Raw genomic sequence first — 23,243 nt, 5'->3', positions numbered from 1 at the left:
TCCTTTATCTCCGGTCTTTCGTATCGTATTTCATCTTAGCATAGAAAATAAAATTTTAACATTTCGCATTTTATCGACTTGTAAATAATTTTAATGAATTAATGAGATTTTTACGATTAAAAGGACATCAAACATGACATAAATCGGAATATGTTTAATTAATATGTATGGTTAATCTAATTCAAAATTATCTCATTTATGTTGTGCTTACGTCTTATATGTATATCAGTGTCATTTTAAGCGCAAATGTCTTGCTAATCCAATAATTACTTTTAACAAAATATTAAATAAAAGTTATTTCATTTTATTTCCTATTATAAAATTTTATATATATATATATCTATATATATGTATATATATATATATATATATATTGTGTCAGTTTATTAGTACACATATACATCACTTAATAATAAAGTACGAAACATTATTGCGTATAATCTTGTTTTTCGTTTTGGTAATATTTATTGAAGTAATATACACATATATATTTTATTAAAATACTTTTTTATTGAAATTATTAGAACATTAAATTTTATGTGAAATAAAATATGCATTTTCATTCTATATATACGTATATATTACTTCATAATATATGCTAAAGTGGAAAAAGATCACGCAGCTAATAATATCTAATAAAACATATTAATAAATCTATTATATGTTTCGTATTTTAGAGCTCCACAGTTATGGATCTAGCACGGACACGAACCACAATTTGTGGATCTAGCACGGACTCGAACCAATCGGTCGTTTTATCGTGACACTGTGGAAAGTGGATCCAGCCACGTAGTTCCGAAAACTCAATTATGGATCCAGTTAGCGCCACTGTACGGCGGAGAAAAAGCGTTCCCTAAAAAACGAGGGCATGACCCCTCTCATTCTTCTCTCTGCTATAAGGTAGCCATTCTGCTAAGACCCTTAAAATGGCTGCTTAAGGTCTCGACCGTGATTGGTCCATTCGCTTATGCTTTAAGTCTTTTATGCAAATGCATCATCCGGCATTCGGCATCCGGTATAAGTATTTTCCTTAGTCCGTGGTCCATGGTCTGTGTGATCGATAACGAAGGATACGTGTTATTTTTTTAATTTAAAATTTAAAACATTATTATTACCATATTTCCCGACCTTAAGACGTAACAATTTCAACCATATGAAATTTTCAACACTGCTGACGTTTTAAAATGGCTGCTTAAGGTCTCAGCCATGATTGGTCCATTCGCTTATGGTTTAAGTCTTATGCACAGACTTCTATATATAACTAAACCGCTAACTCCGGCAAAATACATAACACCGAAAAGTATGTACAAAACCAGAGAGAAACCTGAGAGCGCCCATGCCGGCGTTTTTCGTAAAACGCTTTCTACATGTTGTGCAGCAGCGCCATTGCATCCACTTTTAGGAATTGGAAACACTTAGCCACATCCACTTTTCGATACTGTCGGTAAGACTTCTCATTTGGTTTATGTCCTTGCTACATCCACTTTTCGACAATGATGGTAAACTTATCGTTTGGTTCAAGTCCGTGCTATATCTATCAATTATAGATAAGAAATTTCATATATATGAAATAATTAATATATTTTATTAGTTATTGCGTAATTGCGTGCAATATTTTTATATACTACGAATAACATGTTATATATTATTATTGAAACATTTTTATGTAGCCATATAAGCAATCGCGCGATGAACATAATTGCTTGTATACATATTCGTGCATGTATAAATACACATACACACACACACGCACGCACGCACGCACGCACGCACGCACGCACGCACGCACGCACGCACGCACGCACACATATATATATACATAATTTTTTTAATTAGAGAAAAATAATTTTTTACTTGTTTAAGTAAAAATTGTCTGAATTATATCGTGTTTGATGTCATAATCGTAAAACTCTCATTAATTATTCTCATTATATATTTAAAAAAAAAAAATAAAATAAAAAATAAAAGTTTTAATTTTTACTTGACAAGCATTTTAATTTATATAGCTAAAAAGCATTAGAGCTAAAAGAAGGTCCCCGGTATCGTGAAAAGCGAGAGCGCGTCAAGAACAAGTAAATTTTGATTACATATTAATTAAAAATAATCCGATTTATGTCATGTTTGGTTTCATTTTAATCGCAAAAATCTCACTAATTCATAATTATTTATAATTATTTTCAAACAAATGAAATGCGAAATAAAAGTTTCAATTTTTATTTTATAAGATGTTTATATTATAGATCAGATAAGATCTCCGCGAGACTGGTGAGTCGTCGAAAGCAAGAGAGAGAACGAGTAAGGAGTAAGCGGAATGGTCAACATCAAAGACAGTTCCGAGGTCTCGTTCGCGAGCTTTCCTTTATCTCCAGTCTTTCGTATCATATTTCATCTTTCTGCAGAAAATAAAATTTTTTTATTTCGCATTTTATTGATTTGAAAATAATTTTAATGGATTAATGAGATTTTTGCGATTAAAATGAGACCAAACACGACATAAATCAGATTAATTTAAATTAATTAATAATCATAATTACGATTATCTTTCTAATTAATAATTAACGAATCGGCGGGAACATCGGTTGCCGTTAAAGGGTTCAAATCCGCAGGATTGTACCGAGAGCGAAGGACCGAAAAGGAACGATCAAGGGGATGGCCACTTCCGATATATGGAACATCGGAGCCCCGATTACGGAGCTGGAGGGTCGGACTCGACCATGGGGTCCAGGGAAGCCAAGGGCACCGGACCGAGCCGCCGGGAAGCTGCCGGCAAGCCGCACCGGGAAGTTGCAAAAATTCAAATAAATATAACGAACGTTTCGACTCGATTATTCAGGTCTTCATCAGCGCAGTAATTTCTTTAAATTGTACATGATTGTGTTAAGAAAGCGGACATTCAAATTAAATAACAGTTTAGTGATATTCATTATACTAAGAGTCAAGATAAACGCAAACCGGCGGAGATGTAACGTGTAAGTAAAAATTGGCAACAATTCAAAAACAGTAACTTGGTCATCTCTAATTTGTTTGTTAGGAGGACAAGTCTGTCTCTTATGGCCGTCATATTTAAAAAAAAAATGTATTATCTGAAAGCAAATCTAAAAGTCACTTATATATATAATATTGAAATTCAAGTATCAATTATTATGAATGTGTGAAAGTTATAACGCAATTAGTTAAATAATAATTGATTATGTTAATTAAAAGTACATTCAGAATGTTGTTAGTATTAATAAAATTAAAAAGATTAGAATCCGCTTACAGATGTTGATACACGGCCGGAATCCTAGCGTAATATCGGTGGTAAACGAACTCCTTATTTTTATGTCAGTGTGGTATCGTGTCAAAAACACAAACAGTAATGTTCGTCCCATGCTCCATCCTTTATATATAAATAAAATTCAATTGGTTGAGATTTTGTCAATAATATTTTTGTACAAGTCAGGTAGATTTTCTGTGTCGGTTTGCAAATTCAAACTGTTCTCTTGTTTATTACTATGTATCATTTCAGATATTAAGCGCTTGTTATAATATAATTCAGAGTCAAGAACAATAACATCATCCCATTTGAAGTCATGGTTATTATGAAGCCTATGGTCCGTGATAACGGATTTAACGGAAGTGGTTTTATTAACATGTTTGCGATGTTCTGAAATTCAGGTCTTTAATATTCTACTCGTTTGACCCACATAAGATGCATTGCAATCCTTACATTCGATTTTATAGACGACGTTGGTGCAATCGAATTTGAGGATGGTATCTTTGTGAGCTTTGATAAATTTATTTAATTTGTTAATACTATAAAAAGAGACAGTCGTATTAGAGTCTTTAATATAGTTATTGAAATGATCTGTCAATCCCAGTAGGTATGAAACAGTAAAGTACGAGACATTTCTATCATCTGTATGTTTTTTGGTGTCCGCCGTTTTTGATACGGTTTTTATGTGGAGAAATTTTAACCGTTGGTTAATTGTGTTGAAGATTAGTTTTTTTGGGTAACCATTTTTGAGTAACGTATAAATGATATTATGTAAATTTTTTCGGAGAAAAATGGGATGTGATAGTAAGAATGCCCTATCAACAAGACCAATAATTGTTGCCTTTTTTGGCAAAACGGATGCTGGGAATAAAAGTTAAGGTACTTCTCAGAGAATGTATTTTTATATTACCAATCTGTAATGATTTTCTCATTGTTAACAATAAGGGTGATGTCTAAAAAATTTATTTTGTTGTTATTCTCTAATTCTAAAATAAATTGTAACTTTGGATGTAATGAATTAAAGATTGAGACTGTATGGTCCACTAATTTTGTAGAGGTTGCCAAAATGATGTCATCTACGTATCTAAAATAGAAAGGAGGGATAAAATCCAATAACTGTAAAGCTGTGATCTCTAAATCCTGTAGTACTATGTCTGCTATTATCGGGAATAATGGGGAACTCATGGGGGTACCAAAAGTTTGCTGGTATATCACATTATTAAATTTAAAGAAAGTAGAGTTAAGAACCATTGAAACTCCATTAATGAATTCAGATTTTCATAGTTCACATTTGTCCTCTAAAAATTGCCATCTATTAGACACACTTTCTAAGGCAAGGTCAATAGGGATATTCGTAAAAAGAGATACAACGTCTAGTGAAATGTGTGAGTGATCCTGAGGTAATTTAATATCGGAAATTTTTTGCACTAATTAAAAACTATTTTCAACATGGCTGAGTGGAAGGCGAAAATTTCTTTTTATTAAATTGTGTAAGTAGCACGCAATGTCGTATAATGGTGTCTGAATGAAGGACACTATGAGTCTGTAAGGGCAATTCTCTTTATGGATCTTAGGGAGCCCATATGCCCTGGGAAGGGAACCCTCACTGAACAACAAAGAACGATAGCAGTTTAGGGAGATGTAATCATTATCTTTCCATCTCTTCAATAGATCATGAAGTTTAGAGATAATTTTCTAATACTTTTATGCACAGAATAATGAGACGAATCAATTGATGTAAAGAAAACACATAATTATGTTAAAGTAAAAATGTGTAACTGCTAGTTGCAAATTCAGATTTTTTCTTAAAGATAACTGTGTGTTTTCTTTACACCAATTGATTTGTCTCATTATTCTGTGTATAAAAATATTAGAGTAAGTTAATCGAAAAATGAATTTTTTACGAGATATCTTGTATTTTATGTCAAAATATTGCTACTTTCAAGTCTCATAACTCAAAAAATACTTAATGAAAAATACTTTATCATAAGTGTTTTGGAAAGCTCTTGAGGTAAGCTACAAGAATGTAATAAAAAATAGCGGGTGCCATTTAAAAAAATTGAGATGATCTTCACGTGACCTTCAAATGATTATCCAAGCTCAAACCAATGGCACCATCTTATAGCCTCTTCGAAACAATGCAACACATGTCTGAACCATTTTTCGATATTTCGCTTAGTTTACGAGAAAATTGACCGTATTTTAAAAAATGGGCCACCCTATATATATATATATACAGGGTGTCTCATAAAGATTGAATCAACGTTTGTGAGCAGGTAGAGCGCATTAAACTGAACAGAAAAATCCTGTACCATTTTGCGATTTTCGGAATAATTATTAAGAAATTAATTTACTAAGATCGGCAAATTCGGCGCGAGTATCAGCTCGCCGCAAAAAAAATGGCGAGAAAGACGGCCCTAAGGACGGTCGCTAAGCGCGCGCGGCGTAAATAGGCGCCATTGCCTCGTGGTTACCAGGGGCATAGACGAGAAGCGTTGATAAGAACAATAGATTAGCGATTATTATTTAACGACCGGCCTAGCGGTGGGCCGTCCTTCTCACCATCTTTTTTGCGGTGGGCCATTCTTCTCGCCATCTTTTTTGCGCCAGGCTGATACTCGCGCCGGATTTGTCGATCTTTGTAAATTAATTTTTCAATAATTATTCCGAAAATTGCAAAATGGTACAGGACTTTTCTGTTCAATTTAATGCGCTCACCTGCTCACGAACGTTAATTCAATCTTTATGGGACACCCTGTATATATATATATATATATATATATATATATATATATATATATTGTGACATGACGTTTTTCTTTCGTTCGTCACAAGGGCTGAAAGGCCCGATCGAGAAGGGTTTGCGGGGCCTGCGTCCTCCTATTATAGAGAGAGCGCCCTGCGAAGTTCAATTTTATTTGCGTGCGTTAGGTTAGGTTAGGTTTTTATTTGCGAGTTTGGCGGCAGCCTCTTCTGGTTCGACAGCTACACGGATTCGAGGAGCCTGGTTACGACGGCGAGCGGAGGTCAAGAACTGCGGAGAGATCACACCCGGTAAGACTCATACATTTTATTTGATAAGTTATAAATCGGCAGAAACATCGACTGCCGTTAAAGGGTTCACATCGGCAGAATCGGAACGGAGGCGAAGGATCGAAAGGAAAGGTCAAGGGGATGGCCACTCCAGACGTATTAAGCATCGGAGTCCCCGACTATGGAACTATAAGGACTCAACCATGGGGTTCGGGGAAGCCAAGGGCACCAAACCGGGCCGACCGGAAGCTGCCGACAAGCCGCCCCGGGAAGTTGCCTCGCGGGAGCTGACAGATCAAAGATCGATAAAGAGAATCAAACCGGTCGCGATAAGAGAAGGCCGTGATTGGCCCTGAGGGCCACGATAGCGCCACAGGTGGCCTAATTACGTACGATGTCGCCGGCGTGTCTCCCGCAAGCCTCCCGCTCGTCACTGTTCGGCGAGCGATCGAGGACGACAGGCCTATCGACTCAACTAGCGAGGATCCTCCTGAGCGAGATCGGACGACGGAAAAGGAAAAGGATTGTAAGGCCGCCAAACCGGTAACTCATACGGTTCGGACGAACGTACCCTGTCGTATTTATTGCATTTCTAGTTATCGCGATAACGAGGAGATTATATTCCGCCGTCGCGTGCTTGTTGCCGTTATTGGAATTTGCGAAAAGCCGCATTTCGTCCGAGTCGTAAAAGGGCATAACGTCTCTCTCTGTAAACGCCGCCGAAAGTCATTATTGTCTTGTCGCGTTACGTACCGTTTAGTTGTCGAAATTTATTGTAATACGTGTGGAATTGTATCCGTCGGGAAGCGAGCTCGTGTACCGCGTGCCGCGTACGACTAATATCTCGCGCCGCTTATCGACTCGCGATCCGGGAAAAATTTGTGTCACTACAATTTAATTGAATGTAGTTTGATGTAAAAGAACGTCGAATTCCTGTATTCAGCGTATTTGGAGAATTGTCGTATATTGCGTATAATAAGTACTGCGGTGATCGATAGCGAAGGTCGATGCGTGCTGACCGCGCATGTTTACATGCATTCCTGAAGGTTTATTGTAGATCGATTAACGCGATTAACAGACGATTCGCGGCCGAGACTTGTGATATCTCATTGAAAAATTTTATCTGTATAATCGCCGCGATCTTAATAAGCTGCGAGCGGTTTGCGAAAAAGTCCAAATTCAGCTAACACCGAGTGTAACCCGATACCTCTCGGTCGCAACATCGCGCCGTCACGCGCCCTTCACATGCCCAGAGCGTGCGACTTTTACGTCTAGTTGTCGCATGCAAAATAACTCTCTCCGATACTTGTCGATCAAACTAAAATTTTCTTGTACATCATATCCATTCTACCTATTGATTGTTAAATATATTTATTATCTAAATTCGATAATTGTGTCTGTTTCCCCGGAGGCTTTCTCACCCGCAAATTATCGATTCTCGATTCCGTCTGGCTCCTGACGCACCCTCCCCCCTCTGCCGTTCAAGTACTGACTAGTCGTTTTGGTCGCGGTCGTAATTGCTTTAAGATTTGATGTGGATCATGCGAGTATCGTGCTAATTGGAGACGGCGCGAATTTTCGCGCCTGACGCCCAAAAATTATCGTTCATGTAGAGTAAAACGCCGACTAATTAAGCGATCGAAGGTGTGCCGTAGACCAGTCCACCGGCTAAAATTGTATAAAGGAGAATTACTCTGTAATTACTAATCATAGGGAGCTTAACCATGATTTTGACTGGATAATGTCAAAATACTTGATGAAGCTCCATATTATACTAAAAGGCTAATCTCTGAGATGCTATTTATCAAAAGACAAAAGAAAGGTCTAAATTATAAATTGATACGGATAATTTACCAGTTGTCTATCACGATAGTGTTGGCGCTCTTCCTAACATTTAGCGGTGAGAAAACATTACATATAAACATATAACTTGTAGTATACCTTGACATTTACGATTGAACTCCACAGTACAGGAGTCAACAATTTGTTCACCAACCGTCACTAATATTGTTAAAGAGTGAGTGAGCTTCATAACAGTTTTTGAACAGTGATCATCAATACATAATTTAATTAATTATATTAAAAACATCACCCATTCTTACAGATATCAACGAACATTGATATTCACACACAATATTATCAGGTCAGTGGTTTCTTTTATTGTTGACTATGTTCGTCTGTAATAAACATCTATCGGAGTAGGTTCACACAAATAAGACAATAGCGTTTTACATTTATACTCATAACACATTATTAAATATTCTCGTTTTAATTTATAAATTTTTATATTTGTGATTTAATTTTTGCGCTGATGAAGACTCAAAGATTAAGCTCGAAACGTACGCATCCAAATAATTATATAATTGAATTGTAATTTCTTGTTAACATTTGTCGGTTTAATATCTTCGTATGAGTAGAGTTACGTAAATGCGATATAAAGATTCTCTTAACATTTGTAATTTTTGATATGAGGATTGATTTGCGTTATGATAATGCGATATAGAACACCGCTATTAGTAATTTTATTATTGAAGATTATGCGACATATGTAATAATTATTGTCATTTCTGATATTATCTATAATACACCTTATTTTGTTTTAATTATTATATGATTGTTTAATTAATATCTAACTCGTTTAACACGACTTAATTTTTGCTCTCTATTGCCGTTTTTAACTTATTTAATAATTTAAATTTTAATTATTGTAATCAACTATTCAACCATGTCACTCAGAAACGAGTTTTCTATAGCAGCCATATTACATATCTATCCCCTCCTTTTCTACCCCACCAATGTTGTACATATTTTTTGGGGTCACTTTTTAGGTCTAGTATATAAGGAAGTTAGCAGTCTAGTTATATATAGAAGTCTGTGGTCTTATGGCTTAAGTTTTTTTGTGTTTCCAGCCTAAGGAGATACCGAACTACCGACCAAGTTTTAATCTAACAAAACAATATTTTTGCTTAATATAAAGTTGCAATTTATATATAAAATAAAGTAGATTTTTCCCTGTCAAAATTGGATGAAAGAATATTTGTGAACTTTTAGAAATGAGCTTAGAACCCTCGATAAAAAGTATTTGTCTGAAAAAAATGTGCTGCACAACATTTGTTTTCAGGTAAATATTTTTTTTCTAGACTTCTAAGCTCATTTCTAAACGTTCACAAATATGTGTATAAATTTCAACTTTTATTAATTTGAAAATATATACGGCTCCAATATTTACAAACATGATAAGATATACTCGGCAATGAGAGCCCATGCGCGGATGTTGATGCGTAAAGAAACTGCGTAAAGAAATTAATTCTTTTCACGAAAGAATTTTTAATTAGTGCACAGAGCACATATTTAGAAAAAATTCTTTCGTGAAAAGAATTAATTTCTTTACGCAGTTTCTTTACGCATCAACATCCGCGCATGGGCTCTCATTGCCGAGTATATCTTATCATGTTCAACTTTTATATTAAACAAATATATTGTTTTGTTAGGTTAGAACTCGGTCGGTAGTTCGAGGCACTGTGGAGACTCCTATCAACCGGCTGTGAACTACAGTTTCGCAAGAACATTATTACTGCCAAAATACAAAGAGAATCTTAAGGGTCTACCAGAGGCACTGTGGAGACTCCTATCAGCTGGCTGCGAACTATGGCTTCGTTTTTGTCGTATTACAGCTAAAATTTAGAGAAAATCAAATTATGATATTTTTAATCAGCAACATTGTCTGCAGATTCGTAAAGAGTGATTTTTTGGAAAAAAGGTCGAAATAAAATTTCTAAAAATGTGCTGCTAACCGCGGATCAGGTGTAGCTGCTTGAATTCGAATTAAATTTATTATAAATTTTTAAGAATCAAATTGTAAAATCCGGCTCTTTATGAACCTTCTAATTTTTATAAAAAATATATTTAAAAAAATTCATAAAGAAATATAACTTTTTCGAAACTGAAAACGAAAAATTAGAATATGGCTATCTGTACCTAAAATACAGCTAACGAATCGATGTTGGTAGCACCGCTTGCTAAGAAGAGAGAATGAAAGACAATAACGTCGTCTTTGTCTCTCTTGAAATGTAATGATGTTTGTACGTATACAAACATACACCAATACATTGAATAAGAATTCATTTCTTAATGTTGGTGACAGTGACGTTGGAATTTTCTCGTCGGTCCGATAGACCCTTAATAAAATTGTGATATTTGTAATCAGTAGGGTCGTCCGCAGGTCGCTACAGAATGATTTTTTGAGAAAAAGGTCGAAATAAAATTTTCAAAAATATGCTGCTGACCGTGAGTTAGATGCAGCTGTTCCTTGAATTCGAATTCAATTTATTATAAATATTTCAAAGTCAAAAATGCAAAAATCTAGCTCTATAGCGACCTGCGTTATTATATAAAAAATATAACTTCTTTATGAACTAAATATTGTCGATGCGGATATCGTTATCTGTACCTAAAATACAGTTAACGAATCGATGTTGGTAGCACCGCTTGCTAGAGAGACAATGAGAGACAATAACGTCGTCTTTGTCTGTCTTGAAATGCAATGATATTTGTGCGTGTACAGACACATACCAACACATTGAATAAGAATTCATTTCTCAAAATGTTGGTGACAATGACGCTGAAATTTTCTCGTCGGTCGTGTCGACCCTTAAGTAGATTAAATAGTAAATGATTTACATATTCTATAGTATTATATAATTATTTTGTAATGTATATACATTATATGTACATATTTTATTACACATTTATATTTTTATATTATTTTATATATTTCTATAGAAAATATCAGAGTCTCTTCGTGTACTTTTTATTTGTATAAAATATTTTACATATAAAATAAAATCATAATAAATGTGTCGGATGACGCGTCCATAATCTTTTATACAGCACAGAAAGATTGCAAAAATATTTTATATGTAATAATGCAATGTTACTATAAACTTGCAATAATGTGTTATAATGAGTGATTACAATTTTTCAAGAGATAAACTTAAAAAAGGTTTAGAAATACTCAACATAAGAAAATATTTGTATATATTATTCTTTTTCATATATTTTCTAGCTTAAATAAATACAAAAAGTATGGAATAAATATGGTAAAATTGTTCCCAAGATAATTTAACATAGCTCTCTGAAAGTAACTTATAATAAATAAATACTTTAGGCAACGTTTCAGCTACCGAGATCTCCTTGTTAAGATGTTAAAAAGGTAAGTTTGGAAATCTAAAATATTTTATCTCATAAAGAGGGTCATCAAATGAATATTATACATATATTTTTCTCAAATGTCTCTGTAGTATGCTAATGCATAAGAAAAATAAAGATTTTTTTAATGGAACTTTTAAGTGACTCACTTGAAAAAATAGAGGGTCAAATGGAAATATCCATTAAAAAAAAAATCGTCAAAAAAATCTTAATTTTTTTTATGCATTAGCATTCTATATATGTATATTTTTTTCATATAAGTATCTGTAACCGTTGGTAAAATATAAAATATTTTAGTTTTCTAAACTGATCTCTTCAACATCCTAACAGGATCAAGGACATCACCGAAGCATATTGAAGTATATTGCATTTACTCATTGTCAGTATAAATTACTCTCAGATAGTCACATTATATTATTTTCAGGGACAATTTTATCATACTTATCCCACTATATCCTTTAATATGCAATATATATATATATATATATATATATATATATATATATATATATATATACATATATATACCCACACACGCACACGCACACGCACACGCACACGCACACGCACACGCACACACACACACACACACACACACACACAACAGGATGGGCCATTTTAAACAGTATGGTCAATTTTCTCGTAAACTAAGCGAAATATCGAAAAATGTTTCAGACAAAAGTTGTATGGTTTCGAGGGAGCCATAAAATGGTACCATTGGTTTGACCTTGAATTTTCATTTGAAGGTCATATAAAGGTCACGTCGATTTTTTAAAATGGAACACCCTATATATTATTGCACATTCTTGTAGTTTATTTCGAGAGCTTTTCGACAAACTATAATAAAATGTTTTTCCATTAAATACTTTTCGAATTATAAGACTTGAAAGTTTCAATATTTTTAAAAGTTTCAAAATACAAAATATCTTGTAAAACGTTCAGTTTCGGCAATCTTACCTTAATACTTTTATGCACAGAATAATAAGACAAATCAATTGGTGTAAAGAAAACACATAGTTATCTTTAAGAAAAAATCTGAATTTGCAACTAGCAGTTACACATTTTTACTTTAACATAATTGTTTTAATTGAAGAATGAATATTTTACTAGATATCTTGTATTTTATGTCAAAATACTGCAACTTCGAAGCCTTATAACTCGAAAAATATTTAATAAAAAAACATTTTATTATAGTGTTTCGGAAAGCTACAAAGAGATAAACTACAAGAATATGCAATAATATATAGGGTGTTTCATTAAAAAAAATTGACGTGACCTTTACATGACCTTCAAATGAAAATTCAAGGTCAAACCAATGGTATCATTTTATGGCTCCCTCGAAACTATACAACTTTTGTCTAAAACATTTTTCGATATTTCGCTTAGTTTACGAGAAAATTGACCGTACTGTTTAAAATGGCCCACCTTGTATATACAGGGTGTCCCATAACTCGCGAACCACCCGTCAGGTGCAAGTAGAGTAGGTTAAATTGAGTAAAAAAGTTATCTACCATTTTGCAATTTTCGCAATAGTTAATGCAATATTAATTATAAGAGATCAGCCAATCGACGCCCGGCAACAGCGCGCGGCACGAAGAAGCCTCCCACTGTTACTTGATACTAGGCGCGCCGACGGTGTGTCTATGTGTGTGACTCTTCAGGTTGTCAATGCAGAGCGTTTCGCCTTCCGCTTCGCCAGCGGCTTCTTCGTGCCGCCCGCTGTTGCCGGGCGCCGATTGGCTGATCTCTTATAATTAATATCGCATTAATTATTGCGAAAATTGCAAAATGGTAGATAACTTTTTTACTCAATTTAATCTACTCTACCTGCACTTGACGGATGGTTCGCGAGTTATGGGACACCCTGTATATATATATATAATTATATTTAATTATAATTAAAAGACAAATGTTTTTTTAAATATGTAACATTAAGAACATGATAAATTGTACTTCTTTTGACTTACAAATGCTTATTTTAATTTTTTTTTAAGCTAACTTTGAATCAATTTTTCGTTTAAAAACTCTGCTAACAGATAAAAAATTTTTAATTTTTTATGTCTGTAAATATTATGATAAGTGCATAAAAATGCACTTATCGTAAGTAAGGTACCATAAAAGTTTATTTTAAAATTATCTGAAAAAAAAAAAAAAAAAAAAAAAAAATGAAACTTTTGTTACCCATTAGCAAGTCCAAGTTTATTTTTTGTCTAAACTTTGGTAGTATTGCACAAGCACTTGCCACGCTTTAGATGTCATGAAACCATTGGGCGGACTCTGACCTGTCTTCGCTAATCCTGCAAATACGAAATCATATTAAGTATATTCAGTTTATCGAGCATTCATAATCTTAACGACTAGATTCCTTTACGTATATCGAGTTATCGTAAAGTATTTATGTAGATGATGCGCAGTGTGATATATATATACAATACAAGGTGTCCCATAATTCGCGAACCACCCGTCAGGTGCAGGTAGAGTAGGTTAAACTGAGTAAAAAAGTTATGTACCATTTTGCAATTTTCGCAATAGTTAATGAGATATTAATTATAAGAGATCAGCCAATCGGCGCCCGGCAGGAATGCGCGGCACGAAGAAGCCTCCAACTGTTACTTGATACTTAGCGCGCCGATATGTGTGTGTGACTATGTGTGTGACTCTTCAAGTTGACAATGCAGAGCGTTCCTCCCACCACTTCGTCGCCGCGCCTAGTATCAATAACAATGGGAGGCTTCTTCGTGCCGCACGCTCCTGCCGGGCGCCGATTGGCTGATCTCTTATAATTAATATCTCATTAACTATTGCGAAAATTGCAAAATGGTAGATAATTTTTTTACTCAGTTTAAACTACTCTACCTGCACGTAACGGGTGGTTCGCGAATTATGGGACACCCTGTATATATATATTTCTTGTTTTGGCTGCTGTTGTACGCATAAGGACACCTATTCACGTCGTGCGTGCGTGCGAGTCAGTCAGTCTGCCCGTGAAGCTGGTCTTACGAAGTCGCGTTGAATTCTTTCTTTGTTCATTTTCATATGTATTGAGATAGTTAGTTAGCAAGCTCTCAGATATTACTTCGTGTGCCTATATCTGTATTCTGTTTAATAAACCATATTTTGCAATTACCAATACTGCATACTCAAACTAATTTCAACAGGTTATGAGTCCAGGGCACGTCTAATAATATAAAAAAAAAGGTGCTAGGCCTTGTTGTGCGTTTTAAACAATCTTTGTCGAAGACTTGTAGTAATCCTCGTGCACAGTCTTCCTGCTAAAGAGTAAAAAGAAACAGGAGGGAGCATATGGCTCGAGCTAAACGGACGGAAATGCCTATATATACCAGCATAAAAGTGGACACTCAAAATGACTGCTTATGGGCGCCAAAATTGAATGACTTTTCGGAGATGCTGGAAGAACGAAGTTTTAAATATAAATATGGAATATACTTTATATTTTTAATAAAATCAACTTAATAAAATTAAATTGAAATATATAATTTTAATATGCAACAAATAAAATAATATATATTAATAATATTGAAATTTTAACACATTGTTTACTGTCCTTTAAATAGTATATCTAAATAAAACAAAACTTGATTTAAATAAACATACTAACCTTCAAAACATTAAATTCTTGTTATTATATTGATAACAATTACTAACCGATGAAATGTTATCCCATAATTTCGCGCTGTTGTTATGCCACAGGCCTGACAATGCACCATAATTTTATTTCACTATTTTTTTTAGAATTAATAATTGTGTAAAATAATACGCACATGTATCTCTCTGACAACAGCTGCAGACGATGCTAATAAGCGTCAAAAAAGTGGACACTCAAGATGGCGGCTTCCGTCAGCGATTTGGCTAGCCTCCACCACCGATACATTTCCTCTTGTTTCTTTTTACTCTTTGCTTCCTGCGCAAGATACTGGTGCATAGAGATGGCAGATTCTATCGACTTGAGAAGCATATCGAAATTTGATGGATTAAATTTCCAAGCGTGGAAATTCCAGATGAGAACCATATTCATCACAAATGGATTGACAAACATTGTCGACGGTACAAGAACGCGACCGGATAACAACACGGGCGAATGGGACAAGAGTAATGCAAAGGCAATGGTCATCATTTCTTCGACCGTGGAATCCTCGCAGCTTGAGTATTTGCTATCCTGTGAGACGACAACCGAAATGTGGAAACGACTTTCTGCGGCTCATGAACAGAAGAGTGAATCAAATAAACTACTCTTAATGACGAGATTTCACGATTACAAGATGGCGCCAAACGATAGCATAGCACAGCATGTTGCAAAGGTCGAAAACATGGCGCGGCAAGACGTCAAAGGATATCGAACATAACGATAATGGCTAAAATTCTAGGAAGTCTCCCTTCAAAATTTTGTGAATTCGTCACAGCATGAGACAGTGTCGAGTCACAGTATAAGTATACACAGTAGCGACAGTGAGCGATTTTGATGTGACAAATTTCTAGTGCGCATGCGTCAGCTTGTACTACAGAGCAGGTGGCTGCGCCCTATGAATACATCGGGTGGGAGTCTATTGACCACGTCGCCAATTGGACAGTTTAAAATGAGACTCTCTGATTGGTTAATCGTTGCTGATGACCCTAGGCTGACAACCCTAGGCGTCGATATAAGTGGCTGTGGTCAATCGTGACGTGGTTAAACGGGACGCTCCTAATACATCTAACTTATAATATAGACAAATACGTTTTACGTGAATACTGTCATATTATTTAATTTATTGTGTAAAAGTGACATAAAATTTTGTCCAATATAGTGCAATATGAAAGTGAAAAAGAATTGATTCTCTTATGCAATGAAAAATTGTAAAAATATTTCTGGACGAGTGCCTGGGCTTAGTTCTTTTTAGCTTTCCACGTGATTCGGAAAGGTATAAGCAAAGATATATTTCAGTAATAATAAATTTTTGAGAGAGAGAGAGAGAGAGAGAGAGAGAGACGACACATAAATTTTATCAATTTATTGAATATAATTATGAAATTATTCTTGTAACCAAATGAAAAACAGCGCACGTGTACTATTCTCAAAATGGCGACAGGTCATGTGACCAGGCAACATCAACATCAAAGATGCCGACGCTCACTGTCGCTACTGTGTATACTTATACTGTAGTCGAGTCGAAAAATCAAACGGTTGAAAATCTAACACAACGCCTTATCAAGGAAGAAGGGAGAATGAGTACGATGGATGAGGCAAGTGGCGCGCTTGTCGCCATGAGTGTAAATTCCAACAAAAACAAACAGAAGACGTCAGAGAAACATGCGCAACGCTCAAAAAGGGAAGTGACGTGCTATTATTGTCAAAAATGTGGCCACATCGCAAGAGAGTGCCGTAAAAGGAAGAGAGAAAGAAACAATCGAAGTGATACAGAGAAAGAAAAAAGAAGAAATGGCGCATCTAATGTAAGCGCATTTATTGTCGAAGTTCACGCAAATGAGCTTATGAGTGTAGCGACGAAGGATGTGTGACTTCTTGACAGCGGTGCCTCAAAACACATGACATTCCGTCACAATTGGTTATTATCGGAATTACAACCTTGTGTAGATAGACGGGATCCGATAGCGCACAATACTAATTGGTCAATGAACATTAGAACCTTTTGATTGGCTAACCGTGCTGGTTACCCTAAGCATCGATCAATATGTATGGTTGTGTGCTATCCGGATGTGTGTTAACGGGACCCTCCCGTGAGGATGAGTACGTGACACTCGGCGATGGATCCACATGTAACGGGTCACAGTACAGTATACATTGAGAGACTCATTAATGGAAAATGGCTTGCAGGTAAGCTAGAGAGCGTACTTTATGTACCCAATTTAAATAAGAATTTATTCTCTGTTAGAGCTTGCATGAATAAGGACTACAAAGTAACTTTTGAGAAAGATTATGTTAAATTCTCCATGAATGATGAACTGAAGGCTCAAGGAATGAAGCAAAGCAATAATCTCTTTTGCATGTTCATCAAGGTGCAAAACAGAAATTATGCAAATTCGACAGCTACCTCAAACTTGAACCGCTGGCATGGCCCGTTTGGGCCATGTCAACTATAAATATATACGTCAACTATGGAAGGAAAGCTTGATTGACGGGACCATAAAGAACAGTAACGACGATGAAGATACTTTCTGCGAAGCCTGGCAATATGGGAAGCAGCATCGTTTATCCTTTAATAAAATCACAAAAAGGAATCTTCTACTAGGAGAGCTCATTCACAGTGACGTGTATGTGGCCCAATGTCTCAAAATTCGATAGGAGGTTTCAGATTCTTCATAAGCATTCTTCAAGCATTTTTCTTTTTAGAAGTTTCTTTGCATTCTCAAAAATAATAGAAATATTTTAGATTCGTAGATTTGTCACCCTATGCATATACAAGAATAACTCCTTATAAGATTATTTAAAGAAAAATGGGATATAATTATATGGACATATTCATAAGATTAAGAGAGAGTGTAAATAGAGAGAAAATAAGACAAAAAACCTCTCTCTGCCATAATTGGTTACCTACCAAGTTCACGTGCAGTTCATTTTTAGCAGAAGTAAGTTGGCGCTAGAAGTTCATAATTTTTAATAAATTATAGCTCAAACGATTGCTCCTTCATTGCTCCCTTAGAGTTTGCAATTGCTTCATTATTAAATAAAATATTTTATAAGTAAGTAAGAAAGAGGCAATAGGAGCGAGGAGATATGAATATAAAATTATACGTTTTTTATATATAGATGATATGTCGCAATTGTATTGACATTAAGTACATTGGTAACATTCTATAGAATGACGGAAATTATAATAAAGATTTGAACGTTTCGATTCATGTTTTGAATCCTCTTCAGCATAATATATAAATTAAATAAATGAATTATAAATAAAAACGAAATTAATGATAAAACATCGTATAATAAAGGCGTAAGACATGTGTGAACTAAAAATCGTGATCGTATTCGCATGATTAAATGGATCAATGCCTTAGAACCGCTGTACATATTTATCGCATGTTAGTTGTATAAATTACATATATATAAAATGATCCAACTTGTTCGGCTCTTTTATTGTACGGCTTGCATAATAATCCCGCGAGGCAATTCTCCGAGGTTTCCAGACCGAGGGAGGTATGCAGTTAGATTGAGGGGTTAAGTCTGTATTAGTAAAATGAGTATAATAAATACCTGTTTGTAATAAAGTAATTTACCGTTAGTTTGTGTATAATAGTGGTGACTCAGAAAAAGCTTACAGGATATGCATTCCGTTTGTGTATTGTTGAATCTATGGTATATATATCGCGACAACTGATGTTTAACGTGTGGTTATGCCGATGGTACAGATGAGCTCAAGGGCGAAAAATACATTTAAGATGGAAAGAGTCAGATAGGTGACATTAGATCTTAGGCAGTTTGTTTATTATATCATCGTAAATAGCTGGCAAACATTCTATATCTGTTTGTAGATTTATGCTATTTATTTGTCGTTTAATGTATAACATTTCAGATATCAGTCTTTTTGTGTAATAGGACTCATTGTCTAGTATTTGTGCATTGTCCCAGTCAAAGTCATAATTGTATGTTAGGCGGTGATCACTGATTTGTTGTTATTAGGCTTCATTATGTTGGTCTTATGTTCTTTTATCCTAGTATTCAACTTTCTGCCCGTTTGACCAACATAAGAAGCATCGCAATTTAGACAATTAATTTTGTATACTACGTTTATTTTCATGGGACTAGGGATAGGATCTTTGTGTCTTAATAAATTTGTTGTTTTTGTTTATACTGTAGTAGGCTAATCTGATGTCGACATCTTTTAGAGCATTCTTTATTTTATCAGTTACTGTATGCAAATATGGTATTGTGAAATATAAGTTATTATTGGGTGTGTGTAATTTTCTGTCGGATGGTCTATTGTTAATTAAAAACTTTATACGGTTGTTATTTGTTTTGAATATAAAATCGGTTGGATAGGAGTTGTCCAGTAAAATCTTTATTATAAATTGGATATTCTTTTCATGGAACATGGGATGTGATAATAAGAATATTCTATCAATTAAGCCTATTACAGTGCCTCTTTTTTGGTTGTTAGGATGTTGGGAATGGAAATTGAGATATCTACCCGAGAATGTGTTCTTATGGTACCAGTCAAATGTTAGATGGTTATTAATTAAAATGAGTGTTAGGTCTAAAAAGTTAATCTTGTTGTGGTCATTTTTTTCCACAGTGAACTGTACTCTGTTATGGAAAGAATTAAAAATTGTCAATGTCTCGTCAATAAATTTTGGAGGTATCGATATTAATATGTCGTCCACGTATCTGAAGTAAATGGTAGGGGTAAAATTCAATAACGTCAATGCTTTTTCCTCTATGTCTTGTAGGACTATGTCGGCGATGATCGGAGAGAGTGGGGAGCCCATTGGTGTGCCCAAAGTTTGTTGATAAAATTTGTTATTGAAGACAAAGTATGTAGAGTTTAAGACTAGGTTTATTGCTGTTAAAAATTCTTATTCTGGGATGTTGCAATTATTTGTGATATATTGCCATCTCTTTGATATGCTTTCTACTGCTAAATTGATCGGGATGTTAGTGAACAGTGAGATTACATCTAGCGAAAACAACTCATAATCATTATCAATATGTAAATTAGATAATTTGTTGACTAGATCGAAACTATTTGCAATGTGACTATTCGGTTTCGGGAAGCTGTCGTACATGATTTTATGTAACCAACTGGTTAAGTTGTATAATGGGCTATTGATAGATGATACAATCAACCTGTAAGGGATGTTAATCTTATGAATTTTTGGTAAGCCATATGCTCGCGGTAAATTACCTTCACTGAAGGACATTTTACGATATTCAATGGTCGAGATGTATTCTTGTTTTTTCCACCGTTTCAGTATGTCATTGAGGCTTGAGATTAGTTTATTAATAGGGTTTTTATTTAATAAAATATAAGTCTCTTTATCTGACAATAAATTTTCCATTATTTGGGTGTATTTGTCTTTATCCAAAGCAACAGTAACATTACCTTTATTCGCTCTGGAAAGGATAAGATTCGAGTTTTCTTTTAAAAAGTTGTTAGTAGTTGATCGTAAATTGATTAGTTTTTTAGTGGTTTCATTTTGTGGAAAGGATGATGTGGAAAGTGATTTAATGATGGTTTGTGTTCGACTTCTCAACAATGTCCTTTTTTCGGCAGGAACTTTTTTTAGACTGTTTTCGAAATTTTTGATAAAATCGGTAGCTGTCTTAGATCTAGAGGTGGAAGGTACGCTGAAATTATCGCCTAATTGTAGAAAGCCTTGTATCTCTTTAGGAAAGTGTGTAGAGGATAAATTTATAAACCAATTGTCTTTGAGGTCAAATATGTTGTTCTGATGTAGATTGTCAAATTTTGGTACGATTTCAATTTTTGTGTCGATTTTATCGTCAAAAAATGGAAGTTTTTTTAAAGAGTAAAAAGCATTGACGGATTGGTCATGGGTTGATTTGTGTTGGTGTGTTGACATATTATGTAGATAAAAATATCGAATAGGTTGGGTAGTTAATTTTTGTTCTTTTTGTTGTTTGTTTATTAGATGGTCGAATTTTTTGTTAAGTCTGGATCGTTCTCTAATGAAATATAAGTATAGAGGTCGACTTTGAGATGTAAAAAATAGGTTATAGACTGATATCGGTGTGTGTAATTGGATTAAGTGTGTAATCTCAAACATTTTCCTGTGTGCTAGCCTAACAGAATCGTATAAATCCTTGATTTCTAAGCGTATCACCTTCATGAGGAAATTCTTTCTAAAATGTGTAAAGATGTTATGGGATTTGCGGTTAAGAAAAGTTATATTGTTGTTTTTTATTAAATTATGGCAATGCGGCGGAAGTATGTTATAATTCATGCATTTGTGTAGAAAATATTTTATAAAATATTTACAAAAAACGTAAAGCTAGTAACTTTTACAAAAAACATATTTCTAATAGTTTTCCGTATTTAAAAACAGCATAAAACGATTGCTCCTTGATGGCTCTTTATTATTTCACCGTAACATTTATGATTTAAAGCATTATTAATAAATAATTAACAAATTATTAATTGGACAAGTGACAACGGCGCCCCCTATCGGCCACCGATCGGAACTACAGGGCTCAACAGTGGGATTATTGTTTATAATTATACCTCAAAGAATTTAACAATGATTTTTCGATAGAATGATTGCTCCACGGTTTCCTTATTAGAAAATTCAATTGCTCCGTTATAGCATTACTTTTTCCGATGCAGTAACTAAAGAACCAAACACTTTCTTGGAAATATATACTTATCAACGTTTTTTTTTGGCACAATTTTATTTTATAATTTTATAAAATATTAAAATATTAATGCATATCAATGTAAATTATTAAGTTAGGATTAGAGTTTAATTCATTGTAAACCTACTGTAAACCGGATTTTATGATTGTACATATAATCTAAAGCGTAATCTACAATGAGACTTTAAGACGTAAGACTTAAGAAATTAATCAATCATAAGGCTATAGCACACAAATTCCATAGCCGTAACATAAAAATATACCATAAGGATTTAGCCAATAAGAAGCATAACATAACATGTCAATCAATAGTAATCGATCCGTAAGCTGAAATTCAAACTGTAAGCCTAAGAGTCAAATTCGATCAATCATCAGATATTTTTAGATAGACGAAGATAAATCAATCAGAAAGTTTAAAGATATAGTTTTTTTATATACATGAAAAACACATGTGATTTAACCTAATTGCTTGATTTTATATGGCTTATATGATTTATATTTAAGTAAGTAACAAAAGCAAGTTTTTATATAAAGTGTATAATATTAATGTTGTTATAGAATTAAATCAATATTACATAATTATTATATATTATAAAATATATATAATAAATAGATAAATAAGAGGCAATAGGAGCGAGGAGATTTAATTGAAAATATAGGTTTTTTTACTTTACAAATTTAGGTAATATGTCAAATAGTATATTGATATTGATACATTGGTGAATATATTAACGGATATAGTTATCTAGAAAGCGAACGTTTTGATCCAAATTTCGGATCCTCTTCAGCGCAACAATGAAAAAGAAACGAGTAATTTATGTGTAATTAAGAGTCGAATGTCTCGAACGCATCGCGTGGAAAAAACGCAAGAAGAGTGTAATCAAAAAATCAATACGCAATTGCGTGATCGAGCCGCACGATAATATTAATCCGCTGTGTATTATATCGCATGCACACTAACATAATTAAATCAGTTGTTATATTATTATATTATATGAACCGGTTAACGTTCTTTCATCTGTATAAATGGTGTCTACATTCTATTTTTTGTTCTTAATCTCAAAGCTGATTTAGTGGGTGATGGTTTGTTTTTCAAAAATGCTTGATTCTTTTTTTCACGGCTCCCATATTATTCCCGTTAAGTATTTCTCGATGGTTTCCAAACCGCGAGGCGTACAGTTAGATCGATGAAAATAAATTTTATATTAATAAATTAAATACAATAAATACTTGTTACAATTGATGGTTCGTCGACTACCTTATCTATATAATTTATAAACTTGATTTAACTTAGAAAAAATGCTTACAGGAAGTAGATTCACCATACACGTGTTTTTTTGGAAACTGTCTCGCACTGATATTTCGCGTGTAGCTATAACGGAGGATCAGGTGGTAATGCGATCAAGGGCGAAAAATACA

The 23,243-nt window shown here is 34.1% G+C and overlaps 1 protein-coding gene across 6 annotated transcripts in view; it reads right to left on the bottom strand.

Annotated features, from left to right (window-relative positions):
• Positions 1-784: 784 nt before the first annotated feature.
• The window catches only part of LOC140667171 (bifunctional 3'-phosphoadenosine 5'-phosphosulfate synthase-like), a 52,534-nt gene continuing 30,075 nt past the window's right edge, over positions 785-23,243 (bottom strand). For 3 of the 6 annotated variants that reach the window (XR_012046967.1, XM_072894927.1, XM_072894925.1), the window contains one exon: positions 9,702-13,794. Coding sequence is in view for 5 of the 6 variants with exons in the window: in XM_072894927.1 (XP_072751028.1) it covers positions 13,697-13,794 (98 nt within the window). In the remaining variant the exon portion in view is untranslated. The other 3 variants (XM_072894926.1, XM_072894924.1, XM_072894929.1) reach the window with 2 other exon arrangements.

Source organism: Anoplolepis gracilipes, chromosome 6, assembly GCF_047496725.1.
Source record: "Anoplolepis gracilipes chromosome 6, ASM4749672v1, whole genome shotgun sequence".
NCBI classification, from domain to species: domain Eukaryota; kingdom Metazoa; phylum Arthropoda; class Insecta; order Hymenoptera; family Formicidae; genus Anoplolepis; species Anoplolepis gracilipes.
Note: the sequence above shows the minus strand (reverse complement) of the source record. Positions and strands in the feature narration are given on the sequence as shown.